This window comes from Pristiophorus japonicus, unplaced genomic scaffold, assembly GCF_044704955.1.
Source record: "Pristiophorus japonicus isolate sPriJap1 unplaced genomic scaffold, sPriJap1.hap1 HAP1_SCAFFOLD_1383, whole genome shotgun sequence".
NCBI classification, from domain to species: Eukaryota; Metazoa; Chordata; class Chondrichthyes; family Pristiophoridae; genus Pristiophorus; species Pristiophorus japonicus.
The window spans coordinates 48,359-63,461 of record NW_027251054.1 but is presented as its reverse complement, the minus strand read 5'-3'; the positions used below and the strand labels follow the sequence as shown (position 1 = coordinate 63,461).

Here is a 15,103-nt window from a genome sequence, read left to right as displayed (position 1 = left end):
GTGCAACATCCTGGTAAATCTCCTCTGTACCCTCTGCAGTGCAACATCCTGGTAAATCTCCTCTGTACCCTCTCTAGTGCAACATCCTGGTAAATCTCCTCTGTACCCTCTCTAGTGCAACATCCTGGTAAATCTCCTCTGCACCCTCTCCAGTGCAACATCCTGGTAAATCTCCTCTGTACCCTCTCTCGTGCAACATCCTGGTAAATCTCCTCTGTACCCTCTCCAGTGCAACATCCTGGTAAATCTCCTCTGTACCCTCTCTAGTGCAACATCCTGGTAAATCTCCTCTGTACCCTCTCCAGTGCAACATCCTGGTAAATCTCCTCTGCACCCTCTCCAGTGCAACATCCTGGTAAATCTCCTCTGCACCCTCTCTAGTGCAACATCCTGGTAAATCTCCTCTGTCCCCTCTCCAGTGCAACATCCTGGTAAATCTCCTCTGTACCCTCTCCAGTGCAACATCCTGGTAAATCTCCTCTGTACCCTCTCCAGTGCAACATCCTGGTAAATCTCCTCTGTACCCTCTCCAGTGCAGTCACATCCTTCCTGTAATGTGGTGACCAGAACTGCACGCAGTACTCCAGCTGTTGCCTAACCAGTGTTTTATACAGTTCAAGCATAACCTCCCTGCTCTTGTATTCTGTGCCTCAGTTAATAAAGGCAAGTATTCCGTTTGCCTTCTTAACCACCTCATCCACCTGGCCTGCTCCCTTCAGGCATCTGTGGACCTGCACTCCAAGGTCCCTCTGTCCCTCTACACTTCTCAGTGTCCTACCATTTAATGTGTATACCCTTTCCTTGTTAGCCCCTCCCCAAAGTGCATCACCTCACACTTCTCTGAATTAAACTCCATTTGCCACTGCTCTGCCCACCTGACCAGTAGATTGATATCCTCCTGCAGCCCATGACTTTCCTCTTCATTATCAACCACACAGACAATTTTAGTGTCATCTGCAAACTTCTTAATCATACCCCCTACATTCAAGTCTAGATCATTGATGTGTCTTGCCTCTGAGTTCCTCTCCGAGTCACACACCATCCCGACTTGGAAATATATCGGCCGTTCCTCCATCGTCGCTGGGTCCCAATCCTGGAACTCCCTCCCTAACAGCACTGTGGGAGCACCTTCACCACACGGACTGCAGCGGTTCAAGAAGGGGGCTCACCACCATCTTCTCAAGGGGCGATTAGGGATGGTCAATAAATGTCGGGCCTGGCCGGTGACGCCCACATCCTGGGAACGGATAAATAAGAGAAGGCGTCATTCTCAGGAAACTGTTGCAATGCACTTGGTTACGCAGGTCAGAAAGGCCTGTGGTTTAATTATTTTCTGTACGCAATAACCAGATCGGCGTTAAGCTGTTGTGAGCTTGGGAGGGGAGCACACGACATCCCAACGCAGGGCTCAGCGCCAGAGGGACACACCCCAAGAAGGCCACGCTCCAATCCGTGCCGACAAAGCTGGGGTAAGTGTCTCGAAATATTCGGATAGCGAGCGCGTAAGAAAATTCATTTTTTTAAATAAGGAAGGAACTCGCATTTCTCCATCGTGTTTCACCGTCTCAGATCGACCCAAAGCGCCTCGCAGTACCAACTGTTGGAGAAGAGCGGGGGGGCCGGGAAAAGAGTTCTTCCCGGTATCCTGGGACCCAACATTTATTTATTTATCCCTCAACCCAACTGTAATGTATTTGCTGCATGGGTTCTTGGCTTAAGAATTCATAGCAACACATCGTTATCAAGAACTAGTTGATTTATTAGCAAAGATTTAACAATCGCACGACACATTACCGGCTCATCCACCAGGCTCACAACTGGATGAACTAGATTCAACAAGGTGAGGCCTCACCTGGAATATTGTGTACAGTTTTGGTCTCCTAATCTGAGGAAGGATGTTCTTGCTATTGAGGGAGTGCAGCGAAGGTTCACCAGACTGTTTCCCGGGATGGCAGGACTGACATATGAAGAAAGACTGGAGTTTATAAGGATGAGAGGGGATCTCATAGAAACATATAAAATTGTGACGGGACTGGACAGGTTAGATGCAGGAAGAATGTTCCCGATGTTGGGGAAGTCCAGAACCAGGGGTCACAGTCTAAGGATAAGGGGTAAGCCATTTAGGACCGAGATGAGGAGAAACTTCTTCACCCAGAGAGTGGTGAACCTGTGGAATTCTCTACCGCAGAGAGTTGTTGAGGCCAATTCACTAAATATATTCAAAAGGGAGTTAGATGTGGCCCTTACGGCTAAAGAGATCAAGGGGTATGGAGAGAAAGCAGGAATGGGATACTGAGGGAATGATCAGCCATGATCATATTGAATGGTGGTGCAGGCTCGAAGGGCCGAATAGCCTACTCCTGCACCTATTTTCTATGTTTCTATGTTTCAACTGGCTGGGATTTTATCGAGTCTTGCGGACAGGACTCCCAGCTCTACAGCTCTTTTAATTGTAACTTTAAATGAAGTGCCCCCATTTGTTAAGGACACCAGAACCTATAAATTTCCGAATAAAACTTTAAAGGAAACTTAGTTCAAATGAAGATGTGGTTGCCGGGGGCAATGACGTACTCCAGTCCCTCCGGCGCCCAGCTCTCGCGGAAGGCCGCGAGCGTACCGGTGGACACCGCGTGCTGCGTCTCCAGGGACAACCTGGCCCGGATGTAACCGCGGAAGAGAGGGCAGGCAGTCGGGCTGAACGACCCCCTCGACCTGCCCGCTCCCCTCCGCACAGGGTGCCCAAAGATCAGGAGCGTGGGACTGGAGCGCGGCCAGAATACGAGGTGCAGCCCCTTCGAATAACGAACACACTGAACACACACGTGGAACACGGACTCCTCCAGACCGCAGAAACTGCAGGCGGCCCGGGAGCCCGTGAACCGACTTAAAAACTTATTGCACGGGACTGCCCCGTGCACCACCCTCCAGGCCAAGTCCGCGATAGATAGAGGGAGGACTCCCGCGGAGAGAACGCTCCATCGGGGAACCCCACCTCCTCCGGACGGCAAACAACAGTTCGACAAATTACACCAACATCATTTCAAAAAACAGATTATCTGTTGTACGATTGTGGGAGCTTGCTGTGCGCAAATTGGCCACTGCGATTCCGACATTACAACAGTGGCCTTACTCAAATACAAAAGGCCTTTGCTGGGTGTGAGGTGCTTTGGGGCGTCCTGAGGGGCTGAAATGTGCTCGAGAAAAGACGCACTGCCCCATGGCAACATCATCCCAAACCACAGAGTCAGTTGCCACATGTACACTGACACCCAGCTCTCCCTCTCCACCCCATCCACACTCTCCAAATTGTCCGATGGCTTGTCTGAATCAGCAGAGATATCCTCCAATTAAATGTTGGGAAGACCTGTACCGTTGTTATCAGTCCCCATCACAAACTGCATTCCCCAGCCCCCGACCCCCTCCCTCTCCCCGACCCCCTCCCTCTCCCCGACCCCCTCCCTCTCCTCAACTCCCTCCCTCTCCCCGACCCCCTCCCTCTCCCCGACCCCCTCCCTCTCCCCGACTCCCTCCCTCTCCCCGACCCCCTCCCTCTCCCCGACCCCCTCCCTCTCCCCGACCCCCTCCCTCTCCCCGACCACCTCCCTCTCCCCGACCACCTCCCTCTCCCCGACTCCCTCCCTCTCCCCGACCCCCTCCCTCTCCCCGACCCCCTCCCTCTCCCCAACTCCCTCCCTCCGACCCCCTCCCTCTCCCCAACTCCCTCCCTCTCCCCGACCCCCTCCCTCTCCCCGACCCCCTCCCTCTCCCCGACCCCCTCCCTCTCCCCGACTCCCTCCCTCTCCCCGACCCCCTCCCTCTCCCCTACTCCCTCCCTCTCCCCGACCCCCTCCCTCTCCCTGACCCCCTCCCTCTCCCCGACTCCCTCCCTCTCCCCGACTCCCTCCCTCTCCCCGACCCCCTCCCTCTCCCCGACCCCCTCCCTCTCCCCGACTCCCTCCCTCTCCCCGACTCCCTCCCTCTCCCCGACCCCCTCCCTCTCCCCGACCCCCTCCCTCTCCCCGACCCCCTCCCTCTCCCCGACCCCCTCCCTCCCTCTCCCCGACCCCCTCCCTCCCTCTCCCCGACCCCCTCCCTCTCCCCGACCCCCTCCCTCTCCCCGACCCCCTCCCTCTCCCCGACCCTCTCCCTCTCCCCGACCCCCTCCCTCTCCCCGACCCCCCCCTCTCCCCGACCCCCTCCCTCCCTCTCCCCGACCCCCTCCCTCTCCCCGACCCCCTCCCTCTCCCCGACCCCCTCCCTCTCCCCGACCCTCTCCCTCTCCCCGACTCCCTCCCTCTCCCCGACCCCCTCCCTCTCCCCGACCCCCTCCCTCTCCCTCTCCCCGACCCTCTCCCTGACCCCCTCCCTCTCCCCGACCCCCTCCCTCTCCCCGACTCCCTCCCTCTCCCCGACCCCCTCCCTCTCCCCGACCCCCTCCCTCCCTCTCCCCGACCCCCTCCCTCTCCCCGACTCCCTCCCTCTCCCCGACCCCCTCCCTCTCCCCGACCCCCTCCCTCCTCTCCCGACCCCCTCCCTCTCCCCGACTCCCTCCCTCTCCCCGACCCCCTCCCTCTCCCCGACCCCCTCCCTCTCCCCGACCCCCTCCCTCTCCCCGACCCCCTCCCTCTCCCCAACTCCCTCCCTCTCCCCGACCCCCTCCCTCTCCCCGACCCCCTCCCTCCCTCTCCCCGACCCCCTCCCTCTCCCCCGACCCCCTCCCTCTCCCGACCCCCTCCCTCTCCCCGACCCCCTCCCTCTCCCCGACCCCCTCCCTCTCCCCGACCCCCTCCCTCTCCCCGACCCCCTCCCTCTCCCCGACCCCCTCCCTCTCCCCGACTCCCTCCCTCTCCCCGACTCCCTCCCTCTCCCCGACCCCCTCCCTCCCTCTCCCCCGACCCCCTCCCTCTCCCCGACTCCCTCCCTCTCCCCGACCCCCTCCCTCTCCCCGACCCCCTCCCTCTCCCTGACCCCCTCCCTCTCCCCGACCCCCTCCCTCTCCCCGACCCCCTCCCTCTCCCCGACCCCCTCCCTCTCCCCGACCCCCTCCCTCTCCCTGACCCCCTCCCTCTCCCCGACCCCTCCCTCTCCCCGACTCCCTCCCTCTCTCCGACCCCCTCCCTCTCCCCGACTCCCTCCCTCTCCCCGACCCCCTCCCTCTCCCCGACTCCCTCCCTCTCCCCGACCCCCTCCCTCTCCCTGACCCCCTCCCTCTCCCTGACCCCCGACCCCCTCCCTCTCCCCAACTCCCTCCCTCTCCCGACCCCCTCCCTCTCCCCGACCCCCTCCCTCCCTCTCCCCGACCCCCTCCCTCTCCCTGACCCCCTCCCTCTCCCTGACCCCCTCCCTCTCCCTGACCCCCTCCCTCTCCCTGACCCCCTCCCTCTCCCCGACCCCCTCCCTCTCCCCGACCCCCTCCCTCTCCCCGACCCCCTCCCTCTCCCCAACTCCCTCCCTCTCCCCGACCCCCTCCCTCTCCCCGACCCCCTCCCTCCCTCTCCCCGACTCCCTCCCTCTCCTCGACTCCCTCCCTCTCCCCGACCCCCTCCCTCTCCCCGACTCCCTCCCTCTCCCCGACTCCCTCCCTCTCCCCGACCCCCTCCCTCTCCCCGACTCCCTCCCTCTCCCCGACCCCCTCCCTCTCCACATCCCCCTCCCTCTCCCCGACTCACTCCCTCCCTCTCCCCGACCCCCTCCCTCTCCCCGACTCCCTCCCTCTCCCCGACTCCCTCCCTCTCCCCGACTCCCTCCCTCTCCCCGACTCCCTCCCTCTCCCCGACCCCCTCCCTCTCCCCGACCCCCTCCCTCTCCCCGACCCCCTCCCTCTCCCCGACCCCCTCCCTCTCCCCGACCCCCTCCCTCTCCCCGACCCCCTCCCTCTCCCCGACCCCCTCCCTCTCCCCGACTCCCTCCCTCTCCCCGACTCCCTCCCTCTCCCGACTCCCTCCCTCCCTCTCCCTCCCTCCCTCTCCCCGACTCCCTCCCTCCCTCTCCCCGACTCCCTCCCTCCCTCTCCCCGACTCCCTCCCTCCCTCTCCCCGACTCCCTCCCTCCCTCTCCCCGACTCCCTCCCTCCCTCTCCCAGACCCCCTCCCTCCCTCTCCCCGACCCCCTCCCTCCCTCTCCCCGACCCCCTCCCTCCCTCTCCCCGACCCCCTCCCTCTCCCCGACCAGACTGTTCACAACCTCTGTCTCGCATTCGACCCCGAAATGAGCTTCCGGCCACGTATCCCGCAGCATAACTAAACCCGCCTGTTTCCCCCTCCTAACATCGCCCGTCTCCGCCCCCTGCTTCAGCTCATCCGCTGCTGAAACCCTCATCCGTGCCTCCGTTACCTCCAGACTTGACTATTCCCAACGCACTGCGCTCCTGGCCGGCCTCCCACGTTGTACCCGACGTAAACTAGAGGTGATCCAAAACTCGGCTGTCCCCGTGTCCTAACTCGCACCCAGGTCCCGCTCACCCATCACCCCCTGTGCTCACTGCCCCGTGTCCTAACTCACACCCAGTCCCACTCACCCATCACCCCCTGTGCTCACTGACCCCGTGTCCTAACTCACACCCAGTCCCACTCACCCATCACCCCCTGTGCTCACTGCCCCGTGTCCTAACTCGCACCCAGTCCCACTCACCCATCACCCCCTGTGCTCACTGCCCGTGTCCTAACTCACACCCAGTCCCACTCACCCATCACCCCCTGTGCTCACTGACCCCGTGTCCTAACTCACACCCAGTCCCACTCACCCATCACCCCCTGTGCTCACTGACCCCGTGTCCTAACTCACACCCAGTCCCACTCACCCATCACCCCCTGTGCTCACTGACCAACATGGGCTCCCGGTTAAGTAATGTCTCGATTTCAAAATTCTCATCCTTGTTTTCAAATCCCTCCATGGCCTTCGCCCCTCCCTATCTCTGTAACCTCCTCCAGCCCCTCCCTATCTCTGTAACCCCCTCCTCCTAGCCCCTACACCCCTCCCTATCTCTGTAACCTCCTCCAGCCCCTACACCCCTCCCTATCTCTGTAACCCCCTCCAGCCCCTACACCCCTCCCTATCTCTGTAACCCCCTCCAGCCCCTACACCCCTCCCTATCTCTGTAACCTCCTCCTTCAGCCCGACTGCCTGCCTTTCTTCCGCGGTTACATCCGGGCCAGGATGTCCCTGGAGACGGAGCACGCAGTGTCCATCGGTACGCTCGCGGCCTTCCGCGAGAGGTGGGCGCCGGAGGGACTGGAGTGTGTCATCACCCCCGGCAACCACATCTTCATTTGATTTTAATGTATAAAACTTAATTTGTTTATTGTGTCGGTGTTAGTGCCCTCCCCCCCGCTCCCCTTTTAGCCAGGGGGCACTTGTATAATTTGTGTTTTAGTGCCCTCAAAAAAAAAAAACCCAAAAAACAAAAAAAACAAGGGGGCACTTGAAACGTTTTTGGGGTGTGCCCCTCCCCACTTTAATCGGGGGGCACTTGGTTTTCTGATTACAACAAAATAGTTTTTAGTTGGGAGTGGCTTAGCCAGTCACGTGATGTTCACAAGACTCAATAAAACCCCAGCCAGTTGGGTTCGGGGGATCCAAGATGGGGCAGGTGGTTGTGAGCCTGGTGGATGAACCGGTAATGTGTCGTGTGATTGTTTAACCTTTTGCTAATAAACCAACTAGTTCTCAATAGCAATGTGTTGGTATGAATTCTTAAGCAAAGAAGCCATGAAGCAAATACATTACCACCTCCCTAAACCTCTCAGCCTCGCTCTCCTCCTTCAAGCCGCTCCTTAAAACCCACCTCTTTGACCCAGCTTTTGGTCACCTGCACTAATTTCTCCTAATGTGGCTCGGTGTCAAATTTCTATCCCATAACCCTCCTGTGAAGCATCTTGGGACATTTTACTATGTTAAAGGCGCTATATAAATACACATTGTTACATAAGAACATCAAACACGGGAGCAGGAGTCGGCCATTCGGCCCCTCGAGCCCGCTCCGCCATCCAATCAGATCGCGGCTGATCTGATCTTGGGCTCAGCTCCACTTCCCCGCCCGCCCCTTCACTCCCTTATCGCTCAAAAATCTGTCTATCTCCCCCTTAAATATATTCAATGACCCAGCCCCCACAGCTCTCTGGGGCAGAGAATTCCACAGATTCACCAGAAGAAATTCCTCCTCATCTCCATCCTAAATGGGCGGCCCCTTATTCTGAGACTATGTGCCCCCTAGTTCTAGATGCCCCAATGGGGGGGAAACACAGAAACATAGAAAATAGGTGCAGGAGTAAGCCATTCGGCCCTTCGAGCCTGCACCACCATTCAATAAGATCATGGCTGATCATTCCCTCAGTATCCCTTTCCTGCTTTCTCTCCATACCCCTTCATCCCTTTAGCCGTAAGGGCCACTTCTAACTCCCTCTTGAATATATCCAACAAACTGGTATCAACAACTCTCTGTGGTAGAGAATTCCACAGGTTAACAACTCTCTGAGTGAAGAAGTTTCTCCTCATCTCGGTCCTAAATGGCCTACCCCTTATCCTTAGGCTGTGACCCCTGGTTCTGGACTTCCCCAACATCGGGAACATTCTTCCTGCATCTAACCTGTCCAGTCCCGTCAGACTTTTACATGTTTCTATGAGATCCCCTCTCATCCTTCTAAACTCGTGTATAAAGGCCCAGTTGATCCAGTCTTTCTTCATATGTCAGTCCTGCCATCCCGGGAATCAGTCTGGTGAACCTTCGCTGCACTCCCTCAATAGCAAGAACGTCCTTCCTCAGATTAGGAGACCAAAACTGAACACAATATTCCAGGTGAGGCCTCACCAAGGCTCTGTACAACTGCAGTAAGACCTCCCTGCTCCTATACGCAAATCCTCTCGCTATGAAGGCCAACATACCATTTGCCTTCTTCACCACCTGCTGTACCTGCATGCCAACTTTCAATGACTGATGTACCATGACACCCAGGTCTCGTTGCACCTCCCCTTTTCCTAATCTGCCGCCATTCAGATAATATTCTGCCTTCGTGTTTTTGCCACCAAAGTGGATAACCTCACATTTATCCACATTATACTGCATCTGCCATGCATTTGCCCACTCACCTAACCTGTCCAAGTCACCCTGCAGCCTCTTAGCGTCCCCCTCACAGCTCACACCGCCACCCAGCTTAATGTCATCTGCAAACTTGGAGATATTACACTCAATTCCTTTATTGAAATCATTAATGTATATTGTAAATAGCTGGGGTCCCAGCACTGAGCCCTGCGGCACCCCACTAGTCACTGCCTGCCATTCTGAAAAGGACCCGTTTATCCCGACTCTCTGTTTCCTGTCTGCCAACCAGTTCTCGATCCACATCAGTACATTACCCCCAATACCATGTGCTTTGATTTTGCACACCAATCTCTTGTGTGGGACCTTGTCAAAAGCCTTTTGAAAGTCCAAAATACACCACATCCACTGGTTCTCCCTTGTCCACTCTACTAGTTACATCCTCAAAAAATTCTACAAGATTTGTCAAGCATGATTTCCCTTTCATAAATCCATGCTGACTTGGACCAATCCAGTCACTGCTTTCCAAATGCGCTGCTATTTCATCTTTAATAATTGATTCCAACATTTTCCCCATTACCGATGTCAGGCTAACCGGTCTATAATTACCCGCTTTCTCTCTCCCTCCTTTTTTAAAAAGTGGTGTTACATTAGCTACCCTCCAGTCTATAGGAACTGATCCAGAGTCAATAGACTGTTGGAAAATGATCACCAATGCATCCACTATTTCTAGGGCCTCGTCATTAAGTACTCTGGGATGCAGACGATCAGGCCCCGGGGATTTATCGGCCTTCAATCCCATCAATTTCCCTAACATAATTTCCCGCCTAATAAGGATATCCTTCAGTTCCTCCTTCTCACTAGACCCTCGGTCCCCTAGTACTTCCAGAAGGTTATTTGTGTCTTCCTTCGTGAAGACAGAACCAAAGTATTTGTTCAATTGATCTGCCATTTTTGTTCCCCATTATAAATTCACCTGATTCTGACTGCAAGGGACCTACATTTGTCTTCACCAATCTTTTTCTCTTCACATATCTATAGAAGCTTTTGCAGTCAGTTTTTATGTTCCCAGCAAGCTTCCTCTCATACTCTATTTCCCCCTCCTAATTAAACCCTTTGTCCTCCTCTACTGAATTCTAAATTTCTCCCAGTCCTCAGGTTTGCTGTTTTTTCTGGCCAATTTATATGCCTCTTCCTTGGATTTAACACTATCCCTAATTTCCCGTGTTAGCCACGGTTGAGCCACCTTCCCCGTTTTATTTTTACTCCAGACAGGGATGTACAATTGTTGAAGTTCATCCATGTGATCTTTAAATGTTTGCCATTGCCTTTCCACCGTCAACCCTTTAAGTATCACTTGCCAGTCTATTCTAGTCAATTCACGTCTTATACCATCGAAGTTACCTTTCCTTAAGTTCCTAGTCTCTGAATTAACTGCGTCACTCTCCACCTTAATAAAGAATTCTACCACATTATGGTCACTCTTCCCCAAGGGGTTTCGCACAACAAGATTGCTAATTAGTCCTTTCTCATTACACATCACCCAGTCTAGGATGGCAAGCCCTCGAGTTGGTTCCTCGACATATTGATCTAGAAAGCCATCCCTAATACACTCCAGGAAATCCTCCTCCACCGTATTGCTACCAGTTTGGTTCGCCCAATCTATATGTAGATTAAAGTCGCCCATGATAACTGCTGTACCTTTATTGCACACATCCCTAACATCCTCTCTGCATCCACCTTGTCGAGCCCTCTCATTATCTTCTACGTTTAATAAGATCACATCTCATTCTTCTGAACTCCAATGAGTACAGGCCCAACCTGTTAAACCTGTCTTCATAAGATAACCCCCTCATCCCCGGAATCAGCTGAGCAAAGGGGATGGAGTATAAAAGCAGGGAAGTCTTGCTCCAGTTATACAGGGTATTGGTGAGGCCACACCTGGAGTACTGCGTGCAGTTTTGGTTTCCATATTTATGAAAGGATATACTTGCTTTGGAGGCAGTTCAGAGAAGGTTCACTCGGTTGATTCCGGGGATGAGGGGGGTTGACTTATGAGGAAAGGTTGAGGAGGTTGGGCCTCTACTCATTGGAATTCAGAAGAATGAGAGGTGATCTTACCGAAACGTATCAGATTATGAGGGGGGCTCGACAAGGTGGATACAGAGAGGATGTTCCCATTGATGGGGGAGACTAGAACTAGGGGGCATGGTCTTAGAATAAGGGGCCGCCCATTTAAAACTGAGATGAGGAGGAATTTCTTCTCTCAGAGGGTTGTAAATCTGTGGAATTCGCTGCCTCAGAGAGCTGTGGAAGCCGGGACATTGAATATATTTAAGAGAGAGATAGACAGTTTCTTAACCGATAAGGGGGCGGGCAGGGAAGTGGAGCTGAGTCCATGATCGGATCAGTCATGGTCGTATTAAATGGCGGAGCGGGCTCGAGGGGCCGAATGGCCGACTCCTGCTCCTAAGTCTTAAGTTCTTATGAACCTTCTCTGAACTGCCTCCAATGCAAGTATATCCCTCCTTAAATAAGGAGACCAGAACTGTGTGCAGTACTCCAGGTGTGGCCTCACCAATACCACGTACAGTTCCACAGGTTCACGAGAAGAAATTCCTCGGTTCTAAATGGGCGACCCCCTTATTCTGAGATTGTGCCCCCTGGTTCTCGATGTCCCCCACGGCAGCTTGTTGTTACAAAGCTGATGGCTATCTTGTCAATCGTTGCCTGTCCACCTGCAGGTCATGGAGGCCCAGAACGCCTCGTGGAACTGGACTGGCGGGGAGGATTACGACGAGTATGATGACGAATGGACCGACTATGACAACGGTTTCGGGGAGGCGGTGAAGAAAGCCTGCAACGTGGCCGCGATGGTCTTGTACTGCTTCATCTTCCTGGTCGGTGTTCCCGGCAACGGGGCGGTGATTTGGATCGCCGGCTTCCGCATGAGGAAGCGGCCCAACATGGTGTGGTTCCTCAACCTGTCTGTGGCCGACCTGCTCTGCTGCCTCTCACTGCCCTTCCTCACCTCCCAGCTGGCCCTGGGGTACCACTGGCCTTACGGCAACCTCCTCTGCAAGCTACTGCCCTCCGCCACCATTCTCAGCATGTTCGCCAGTATCTTCCTGCTGACGGGCATCAGCATCGACCGCTGCCTGCAAGCCCGCTGCCCCATCTGGTCACGCAATCACCGCACGGCCCGGCACGTGGCACTGGCCTGCGGCCTGGCCTGGGGCCTGGCTTTCCTGATGAGCCTGCCCAGCTTCATCTACCGGGGCACCGTCAAATTCGAGCCCAAGGTGTACTGCACCAACCTCTACGGGGAGACGGTGGAGGCGATACAACACACCCAGCGCAGGGTCCTGGCTTCCCGCTTCACGCTTGGCTTCCTGCTCCCCTTCCTCATCATCGGCGCCTGCTCGGCCTTGCTGCTGCACAGGATCAGTGGCTCCAGCATGGCCAGGCCCCGCAGGACCTACCGGCTGGTGGCGGCCGTGGTCCTCTGCTTCTTTGTCTGCTGGCTGCCATACCACACCGTGGGGCTGCTGTTGCTGTCACGGGACCAGGGCCTGCTGCTCAGGCTTGGGGCCCTCGACCCCCTGGTTCAAGGCCTGGCCTACCTCAACAGCTGCATCAACCCCATCCTCTACGTCTACGTGGGCCGGGGCTTCAAGCAGCAGTTGCGCAGGTCACTGCGTGACATCTTCGAGAGGGCTTTTGAGGATGAGACCTCGGTGGCACAGGCCCGGCCCAAGTCCAGGGTGCCGACGGTGTGCGAGGGTGTCGCGAGTGGGGTAGGCATCAAAATGGCTCCCTGACGCTGGAAGAGGGCGCGAGGGGAAGTGGGGGCGGGGCATCCGTGCCGCGATAAAAGCATCCCGTCCAAGATTTGTGTCATTTGTGTTCAGTCGCCGTTGTTCTTCCCCTCGGAGACTAACGGCCGTGGGCCCTTGAGCCTCGTGGTCCAGGCCCGACATCCCCCCTGGGGCAGTACTGAGGGAGCGCCGCACTGTCGGAGGTACTGAGGGAGCGCCGCACTGTCGGAGGGGCAGTACTGAGGGAGTGCCGCACTGTCGGAGGGGCAGTACTGACGGAGTGCCGCACTGTCGGAGGGGCAGTACTGAGGGAGCGCCGCACTGTCGGAGGGGCAGTACTGACGGAGTGCCGCACTGTCGGAGGGGCAGTACTGAGGGAGCCCCGCACTGTCGGAGGTACTGAGGGAGCGCCGCACTGTCGGAGGGGCAGTACTGAGGGAGCGCCGCACTGTCGGAGGGGCAGTACTGACGGAGTGCCGCACTGTCGGAGGTACTGAGGGAGCGCCGCACTGTCGGAGGGGCAGTACTGAGGGAGCGCCGCACTGTCGGAGGGGCAGTACTGAGGGAGCGCCGTACTGTCGGAGGTACTGAGGGAGCGCCGCACTGTCGGAGGGGCAGTACTGACGGAGTGCCGCACTGTCGGAGGTACTGAGGGAGCGCCGCACTGTCGGAGGGGCAGTACTGAGGGAGTGCCGCACTGTCGGAGGTACTGAGGGAGCGCCGCACTGTCGGAGGGGCAGTACTGAGGGAGCGCCGCACTGTCGGAGGGGCAGTACTGAGGGAGTGCCGCACTGTCGGAGGGGCAGTACTGAGGGAGCGCCGCACTGTCGGAGGGGCAGTACTGACGGAGTGCCGCACTGTCGGAGGTACTGAGGGAGCGCCGCACTGTCGGAGGGGCAGTACTGAGGGAGCGCCGCACTGTCGGAGGGGCAGTACTGAGGGAGCGCCGCACTGTCGGAGGTACTGAGGGAGCGCCGCACTGTCGGAGGTACTGAGGGAGCGCCGCACTGTCGGAGGGGCAGTACTGAGGGAGCGCCGCACTGTCGGAGGTACTGAGGGAGTGCCGCACTGTCGGAGGGGCAGTACTGAGGGAGTGCCGCACTGTCGGAGGGGCAGTACTGAGGGAGCGCCGCACTGTCGGAGGGGCGGTACTGAGGGAGTGCCGCACTGTCAGAGGTACTGAGGGAGCGCCGCACTGTCGGAGGTACTGAGGGAGCGCCGCACTGTCGGAGGGGCAGTACTGAGGGAGTGCCGCACTGTCGGAGGTACTGAGGGAGCGCCGCACTGTCGGAGGGGCAGTACTGAGGGAGTGCCGCACTGTCAGAGGTACTGAGGGAGCGCCGCACTGTCGGAGGGGCAGTACTGAGGGAGTGCCGCACTGTCGGAGGTACTGAGGGAGCGCCGCACTGTCGGAGGGGCAGTACTGACGGAGTGCCGCACTGTCGGAGGTACTGAGGGAGCGCCGCACTGTCGGAGGGGCAGTACTGAGGGAGTGCCGCACTGTCAGAGGTACTGAGGGAGCGCCGCACTGTTGGAGGTACTGAGGGAGCGCCGCACTGTCGGAGGGGCACTACTGAGGGAGTGCCGCACTGTCGGAGGTACTGAGGGAGTGCCGCACTGTCGGAGGGGCAGTACTGAGGGAGTGCCGCACTGTCGGAGGTACTGAGGGAGCGCCGCACTGTCGGAGGTACTGAGGGAGCGCCGCACTGTCGGAGGGCAGTACTGAGGGAGCACCGCACTGTCGGAGGGGCAGTACTGAGGGAGCACCGCACTGTCGGAGGGGCAGTACTGAGGGAGCCCCGCACTGTCGGAGGGGCAGTACTGAGGGAGCACCGCACTGTCGGAGGGGCAGTACTGAGGGAGCCCCGCACTGTCGGAGGGGCCAACTTTCAGCCGAGACGTTACACCCATCTGCCCTCTCAGGTGGACATTCTGGCGTTTGACAGCCGAGGGCATTAAGGGCTGTGGAACCCAGGCGGGTGAATGGAGTTAGGATACAGACCAGCCGCGATCTCATTGAATGGCGGAACAGTCTCGAGGAGATGGGAAAATGGCCTCCTCCTGTTCCGATGTTAAAGATCGCGCGGCCACGATCGGGAGAGCGGGGAGGGGGGGGGTCAGTGTTCTCCCTGGTGGTGAGGGGGGGGACCAATATCCCTCTTGTAATCATGTTCCTTGGTCATTCACCTCATTGTCTTATAGCTTGTGGGATCGTGCTGTGCACAATGGCCACCGTGGTGATCCATTGCTG

General features: G+C 57.4%; 1 protein-coding gene across 1 annotated transcript; it reads left to right on the top strand.

Annotated features, from left to right (window-relative positions):
• Positions 1-1,327: 1,327 nt before the first annotated feature.
• On the top strand, positions 1,328-13,265 carry LOC139242602 (C3a anaphylatoxin chemotactic receptor-like). Its single transcript, XM_070870437.1, has 2 exons — positions 1,328-1,469; positions 11,779-13,265. Exon 2 carries the CDS (start codon positions 11,782-11,784, stop codon positions 12,853-12,855), a length of 1,074 nt encoding a protein of 357 aa, XP_070726538.1. The 5' UTR covers positions 1,328-1,469; positions 11,779-11,781; the 3' UTR covers positions 12,856-13,265.
• Positions 13,266-15,103: the final 1,838 nt, after the last annotated feature.

Coding starts and splice junctions, on each gene's coding strand:
- LOC139242602 (XM_070870437.1), top strand. CDS start 11,782: ATGGAGGCCCAGAACGCCTCGTGGAACTGGACTGGCGGGGAGGATTAC.